The 8,257-nt window shown below is 33.5% G+C and overlaps 1 protein-coding gene across 4 annotated transcripts; it reads right to left on the reverse strand.

Moving 5' to 3' along the window:
- Nucleotides 1-939: 939 nt before the first annotated feature.
- LOC108761305 (1,5-anhydro-D-fructose reductase-like) lies at nucleotides 940-8,041 on the reverse strand. Of its 4 annotated transcripts, none has more exons than XM_018507763.1 (8): nucleotides 7,866-8,041; nucleotides 6,546-6,706; nucleotides 4,094-4,261; nucleotides 3,822-3,938; nucleotides 1,993-2,187; nucleotides 1,560-1,757; nucleotides 1,328-1,476; nucleotides 940-991 (listed from the first exon to the last, which is right to left on the reverse strand). In XM_018507763.1, the coding sequence occupies exons 2-8, from the start codon at nucleotides 6,615-6,617 to the stop codon at nucleotides 949-951; spliced, it is 942 nt and encodes a 313-aa protein (XP_018363265.1). In that variant the 5' UTR covers nucleotides 6,618-6,706; nucleotides 7,866-8,041; the 3' UTR covers nucleotides 940-948. The 4 variants fall into 4 exon arrangements, with proteins under 4 accessions (XP_018363265.1, XP_018363264.1, XP_018363263.1 ...); XM_018507762.1 differs by having other exon boundaries at nucleotides 6,546-6,719; XM_018507761.1 differs by having other exon boundaries at nucleotides 6,546-6,802.
- Between the last annotated feature and the right edge of the window lie 216 nt (nucleotides 8,042-8,257).

Below are 8,257 nucleotides of genomic sequence, written 5' to 3' on the forward strand. Positions count from 1 at the left end.
AATTCCATGACATTACATTAAATTTAAAGTATTTGTAACTAAAAAGTATATTTATGTACATGTACATAAAATTTAATGTATTTTTCATGAAAATTTATGAAATTTAATGTACTTTTCATAAAATTTTATTGAAAGTACATTAAATTTCATAAATTTAATGTACACGTTCATTACATTTAAGTAACTACTGTAATTTAATTTTCAGTTAAATCATTCATTACTTTTAATTTCGTTCATAATCACCAGCTTCATGTAAAGGAAGCTCGTGATTACATTTCTAACAGGGTAATCATTTTGTAAAACATGACGATTCATATAATCGAAATAAAATTTCAAAGCACTGGATTTTTCCGTCAGGAGTTCTGCAGCCATTCTATCTCGATTTATCAATTACTGCACGTGAGATTTTTGAGTATAGATTAAAATGTGTTTTATAATATTTCGGATATATCACGTGTCGTACGAAACGGACGAAAAATTTATTCGTGCGAGTGGTCTTAGCCCAGACCTTGAAATTTTTTGCAGCGTCCAATTGTAATTGGCTAGACCAAGGGTCGAACGAGCTTCAAACATCGTCGTAAGAACATGCGCTTTCCAGTACACTTTTAAAGCGGATATTAATATATGATCATTTTCGACGTTACGACTCGTTTCCTATTGTCTTTTAGATTCAATAAATTATTCATGTTACATCAAGAAACGTCATGCTAAATCGTACAATGTTTAATTAATATATTTCTTAATCATTGCTTTGTTTGTTCTATGGGTTATCAAAGAAGAAAGAAATAACTATTATAGCGTTTGAAAATATTTAGAGTTATATTTCAGGCAAAAAGTACAGTTTTAAATAAGAAAATATTTTAAAATATGTATTGTATATGCATATATATCCTTCCGAGTTTTTCATTTTTTGTATATTATAAATGTATAAACTATATATATATAGATTTAAAACGGAATGTTAAAAGGAAAGTGTTTAAAATTCTTCGCACTAAAACATAGAAACAAAACAGTTATTTAAAAAATATATACGAATTTTTATTAATTATTCGAATATTTATCTAATATCTATTGTTCTTCAAAGTCCATTTTAAATAATCTATAATTTGCAATAATTTTTTGCTTACACGACATGTAAAATTGTATGTAGAATTCTATCCTGAATTTGAATACGACTTACAGTTCATTTAAAATTAAAATGTAACGTACATTATCCAAGAAATAAAGTTATTTAAAAAAATGTTTAAAAATCTCAGAGTTCTAAAATATTCATGTATGAAAGAAGATATCATAGAATGTATAATACCTTGCATATTCTAATACTCACGGTGTGAAAAATACTACTCTCTGTCCAGTGCCGAGTTTACGAATAGTATTCATTTCATCGGATGTTAACGTGAAATCAAAAAATTCCATGTTTTCCTTAATTCGACTTTTAGTTACAGACTTAGGTATTAACGCAGTTTCGTATTGATACTATAAAAATAAAATATGACTGTATACATCCGTTTTAATTACATGACAGAAACAGTTCTATCAATATTAAATTTTTTTCTTACCACGTATCGAAATGCTATTTGCGCCGGCGTCTTATTGTACTTTTTTGCAAATTGCAATATTATAGGATTATCTAATTTATTGTCGATGCCCGATACATTTCCGGGTTGTCCCAGAGGAGAATAAGCAGTTACCGTTATATCATGCTTCTTGCAAAAATCGATTAATTTCTCCTGATTTACATTTACATTAACTTCAATCTATAACCAAATATTTCTTTAATTAGTAAGTCTTGCAGCATTAATACGATATAATTTGCGTTAATATAAGAGCTTTTAGCTTTTTAAAAGTATTTTGCAAATATACATAACGAAAAAGTATTTATTAAAAAGATATAAATAATTCGCTCAAAAATACAAATCTAACAGAAAAAATGCAATAATTATGAAACAAATACAATTAAATTTATGAAACGATTTAGATGATACCACATACCTGATTATTGACTGGGGCGATTTTAGCCGATTTGAGTAAACGGGTAATTTGCTCGGAGTTAAAGTTATTGATTCCGATGCTGCGAGTTAAGCCTTGATGTACACACTCTTCCATTCCTCTCCATGTTTCTAAATAATCGACATCCGATTCGCAAAGATTTCCAGCAGCATCTAAAGGCCATGAATCATCCCCTTCCTGCAAGATATCTCTAAGTAAATATTATGAGTTGAAACATTCATTCGTTAAACATTTATGACTGTTTTTTCGTAAATAAGAATTTACCATTACTAGTCACTCTTAATATTAATAAGAAACGACTATTAATATCATTTATATAATTGCATATTGCACTTTACATAGATTAACAGAATTACTGATGCATTTTTTTAATTTCAATGTTTACAACAAAATCATAATTATTAGGTAATGTTGTATAGTTAAACATATACGAGGGTCTGAAAAATTTTGAGCCTCATCATGAAGATGTTACTCGTCAAAGACATTTTGGTATTATAATCGTGATACTTACGAAAAATATCTGTGACAATTGTGGCCACTTTGGACGTTCAGTTCTTGTTTGACAATCATTTGTGTCGTCATTTTGTAAAAATGGAAAAAATTGAATATCGTGCTATAATTATATTCTTGCATTTGAAAGGCAATACGTCTACGCAAATTAAAGCCGAGTTGGACGCTGTTTACGGGGACTCTGCCCCCTCATTTGCCACCGTGCAAAGATGGGTAGCTGAATTTAAACGTGGTCGTACCAGCTTAGCTGATGATGAGCGTTCGGGACGGCCAACAACTGCGACCACCACCGATAACATCGAAGAAATTCATCAAATGATAATGGACAATCGTCGAATTAAGGTTAGGGAGATAGCAGAGGCTGTTGGCATATCAAAAGAACGTGTTTGTCATATATTGACTGAAGAATTAGGCATGCGTAAGTTAACCGCGCGTTGGGTGCCGCGCTTGCTCACTCTGGATCGAAAACGCATTCGAATGAACATTTCTAAGGCCCTGTTGGAGCGATTTAAGCAAAACGAGTCGGATTTTTTGCGTCGATTAATAACGATTGATGAAACTTGGGTCCACCACTTCACTCCTGAAACGAAAGAACAATCAAATCAAAAGGATGAACCTGCTCCGAAAAAAACGAAGACGGTTTTATCGGCAGGAAAGGTGATGACCATTTTTTTTGGGGACAGTCATGGAATTGTATTGATCGACTATCTTGAAAAAGGTAAAACAATAACAGGGACGCATCATTGCTTGACAAGCTGAAGGCAGAAATTGAGAAAAAACGACCGTATTTGAAAAAGAAGAAAGTGCTGTTCCATCAAGATAACGCACCATCCCACACTTCGGCGGTCGCTATGGCAAAAATTCACGAATTGCGATTCGAATTAATTGACCATCCACCGTATTCACCAGATCTGGCCCCCAGCAACTTTTTTCTATTTCCTAGGCTCAAAGTTTAGCTCGGAGGACAGAAATTTTCATCGAACGAGGAGGTCATCGCATCCGTAGACGCTTATTTTCCAAAACAAGGCGCTCAGTATTACTTGAATGGGTTAAAGGGGTGGAAGCATCGCTTGAAAAAATGTATCGACTTAAAAGGAGACTATGGGGAAAAATAAAATTGAATTTGACCGAAAAATTACTTGTTTCTATGTTAGGCTCAAAACTTTTCAGACGACCCTCGTATATCTGGAAATCAACTCATTATCGTGCAAATTCCGAATATGCTTATATAATAAAAAAAAGAAACAAAAATCTTCTTTCTCTATTTCATCCTATTCTACATCATTGATGTCAATACTTACCTTGAAAGCAAATGGCCAGTGAACTAAAAAAAGATCCACATAATCTAAACCAAGATTGGCCAACGATTGTTTGCAGGCTGGAACGACGTGCTCCTCTTTATGGAAATTGTTCCACAACTGCAACGAAACAGATACAATTAAATTTACAAAACGAAATATTTAATTTAAATTTTGATGTTTATTGTGTCTCTTATAAAAAATTAATTATTTGGAATTTAGCAAGTGGCAAAATAAATATTCGTATTTTACTCACGCTTACGCATTGATCTCACCTTTGTGGTAATAAATAGATCCTCTCTGGTCACGCTACCATCTTTGATTTTGTCGCGAATAGCTTCCCCAATCTCTTTCTCATTACCATATAAGAAAGCTGTATCAATATGACGATACCCTAGATCTATTGCGTCCTTGACAGCTCTTTTCACATCTCCCATCTGGGACTATTTTTTTTTCCAAAAATGAAGAAAAAAGTACAAATTATGTTGTGTAAGATTCCCGTATCAAAAATTTCAAAAACTAAAACTTACAGGCGAAACACCGACCGAGACATTTCGCTTGAAATTCCAGACGTATATAAAAATGTATGAAGGTTAATAAAATTAATCAAAACAGTACACAAATATTTATTTCATATCTGGTTGTCCATTAGTGGTACTAATTTAATGTAAGAAATTGAACAATTATATATAGTCGATTATTTTCCTCACATTCAACTGCGATTGGTCAGTTTCTTTTATTACAGCTTAAGGATTACTATTGTAAATAAGAAGTAATACAGAATAACGCGGGAAAGGAGTCAAAGTAAAAAATTTGAAGATTCCCTAACGATTACTTTTATGTTAACTGATTTATAATATTGCGATCTTTTATATATAGCATTTTTAATCGCATCTATTAAAGTTTATTATAATAGTATGTTTATGAATTTAACGATGTTTTTTATAATAACCGACTTATAATATTGCGACCTTTTTTATTTTTAATCAGTTAAATTGTTGTTCGTTTTATACAGAGGATGACCTAATGAAGAAACGTATGTAATTTTGTATTTTAAATGAATTGTTATATTAAAATGTAATTATTAGTATTCATCAACCTACTTTAACTCGTAGCTTTTATATCTTAGATAAAATTTAGAAGATTCTCTAAAATAATCTAAAACCCCGGAGAGAAAGAGAGAGAGAGAGAAAGAGAGAGGAGGGGAGGGGGAGGGAAGGAAGGAAGGGAGAATGGGGAGGGTAAAGCATTTATTGATATTTTAGGGCAAGCCCTCTAAGACATAGAAGAAAATGTAATTTTCAATACACATATTAGCGGTATAATCGTAACAAAGAATTTGTGACTTAATATTTAAAGCAAGAAAATAGAATGTCGCGGTAACATTATAAATTACTAAAATTGAACACAAATACAAATACTTACAAATACAAATATTACAAAAATTACTGATATTACTAGAATTGCAACAGTACAAGAATTGTGGCTTATATATATATATATATATATATAAGTACAAAGTTATGAACGAGAAGTATGTGTACGCAAATATGACCGACATGATGTTGAAAGAAGAGAAAGATGAGAAAATAACGCAATTTATTTAAAATTGAAATGGAGTTATGTGGTAGATTTATGGAAGATACATGAAACTATAGAATGAGTTGAAATGAGATAAGATATAAGAGAGAGAGAAAGAAGGAGAGAGACGCCTTTGGAAAATTTCCTCCGCGCGTCCCTAAACGTTATAAAAAAGAGAACTGTGCGCGGGAGGGGGACGGATCGCAACTTGAGTGAAGTAGATTTGCCAAACAAAAATAAAATTTCTAGGAAGAATATTAAATAAAAATTGTATTATAAAATAAATAGTATTAGTGTGATCGTTGTGAAATAATATGACAAGAATAATTGCTCGATTTCCATTTTGAAGTGGATGCTGCGAAACGTTTGAAATTCAAATAAAATGCGCGTAAAATAATATCTCATGATGATGTAATTCGGGTGGCACCCAGTTGGACACGGCTCAATTGGACACGAGCCACTCACAGCGCTTGAGACTACAAAACTCCTAAGCACCGGTCGCTGTGATTGGTGGTGTCCAATCGAGAGATGGTCAATCAGGGTCACCCCATGTAATTCGTACATTATCGCTGCATTCGGGGAGCGCGCTATCAACGCTATTTGTGTCATACTATCCTTGTTTCACGTTTAATGGACGATGAAGATAGAATGACAGAATGATACAAATATGTAGTGCTAATAGCGCCTCTCCGAACCCACCCTATGCGTGCATTCGTTTATGCAGCGGTTAGCGCAAAAGTATTACTTTATCCTTGTTGTTCACCGAGTATTGAATAAAGATTAAATGATACTCACTGCGCTAACCGCTGCATAAACGAATGCGCACTATATGTTTACTTTTATTAAGGCACTATAAATGTGAGTATTCGCATATCCGCCATTTTTACTCCTTTCCCCTATCCTTGCTCTGTTCCCACTGAGCTGAGAAGATTATCGTCGTTACGGTTATTACAGGTTATAGTTTCTAAGCTGTTGGAAACAAGCTAATTCGTTGTAGGAATGAAAGGAGCTACAAAATTTCAAGCAGCAAATACAAATCATAATCTGTAATGACTATAAACCCGTCACAGAAAAGAAGTAAAAATGCAAATACCTACATTTCTAGTGTTCTACTTCTATCTCTTATTATGAAATAGGTATTTATACCTTATAAGTTCCGAGGCCCAACATCGGCATTTTGTATCCATTCGAAAATGTAATTGTAGGAATACCAGCCATTGTTATCACCGACTGCAGATAGATAGGTGTATGCAGCACCAGGAAGTGTGTGCAAGACCGTCAAAGCAACAACGCAACCAAGTCCTTGGCTATTATGAAACACTTTGGATAAGAATATCGTTTAAACACAATTCACAGTATCGATAGGCACACAATACTGCGTGTTACGGTGCGATAATTATTATCTGGAAATAAAAGACTAACAATGAATAAGCTAATTCTCTACTATATATATCTCTCGAATGTCGTCATCTCACGAGCACCCACCACTCCCACCAGAAGCACCAGTAAAATCGAATCAAAATAACTGTACGCATACATGTAACGTAAAAACACAGACATCACCCCTGCATTCATTTACGCAGCGGTTATCGCAGAAGTATTACTTTATCCTTGTTGTTCACCGAGTGTTAAACAAGGACTAAATGATCCTCCCCTCTCTGCGTTAATCTATGCGTAAACGAATGCACCAATTTATTGCGCCTTGGTGGCTGCGTCCGAAAACTCTACCCAAAAATATACCTCCGAGTAGTCCGAGTAATCCGAGTATCCTTGTTTAAGATTCGGTGCACAACAAAAGATAAAATGATATTCGGATCGGCACTTGGATAGTATTATCGAACGCAGCTTTGTCAGGTATACACACACACACTCACACGCACGCACGCGCGCGCGCGCGCGCACACACACACACACACACACACACACACACACTACATCTCTAGAGATGTATAGTAACAGCTTTATGTAATAGGAGGGAGGGAGGGAGAGAGAGAGAGAGAGAGAGAGAGAGAGAGAGAGAGAGAGAGAGAAGAAAGGAATAGAGAGAAAGGGCCGGTCTCACCAACTCTGATTAACCTAATCAGAATTGATGAGACTGGCCCAAAGAGAAAGAAACAGAAATACAGATGGCCTGTTCTTTTTAGATGAATTTTACACCAGTTCATCTTCCTTCCTTTTCTCTTCAGGAAGAAAGAAAAAGAAAGATAAACTGGCGTAAAAGTTCAGCCAAAAAGGAATAGCCTAAAGAAATATGAACTACTTGACGAAAATAATCGATGAAATCATATTATATGTATATGTTTAAGCATTATATAGATAGCTGCGAATATTGTTCAAATTTAAAGCTGAGAAACACATAACATCGCATTTTTTAAATTAGATAATATATTTAGGTATATAATTTAATAATTTCTTTAATTATTAATTATTAGAATATAATGTATAATACAATTTCTACGAATTTACCAATTAAACGTATCTCTGCAATAAATCCACTTACTTTTTCTGAAATCGATAATTATTACGAAGATAACTATTACGAAAATGTATTATGAGCTGTCTAGAAATCAGGAAATTCGTTTTACGCATGTATAACACAACATGAGAAGTTCCTACACTTTATCAGCGCAATATTAACACTCACTCTTGACTATGATTTCACGCACTTTATATACATACGTCGCAGTGATTTTCTGCTGATTCATTCGTTCAATTTTTTTGTTAGTCGGATATTATATTAAATGATTCAATCTGTGATTTCATCTATTCCTTTCATTTTTAATCGATTATAAGTGAAAGAGAAGAGTCACGTTTACAATCTCGCACATCAAGAAACGATAATGGTATAATATTATTTA

This window comes from Trachymyrmex cornetzi, unplaced genomic scaffold, assembly GCF_001594075.2.
Source record: "Trachymyrmex cornetzi isolate Tcor2-1 unplaced genomic scaffold, Tcor1.1 scaffold247, whole genome shotgun sequence".
Lineage (NCBI taxonomy): Eukaryota > Metazoa > Arthropoda > Insecta > Hymenoptera > Formicidae > Trachymyrmex > Trachymyrmex cornetzi.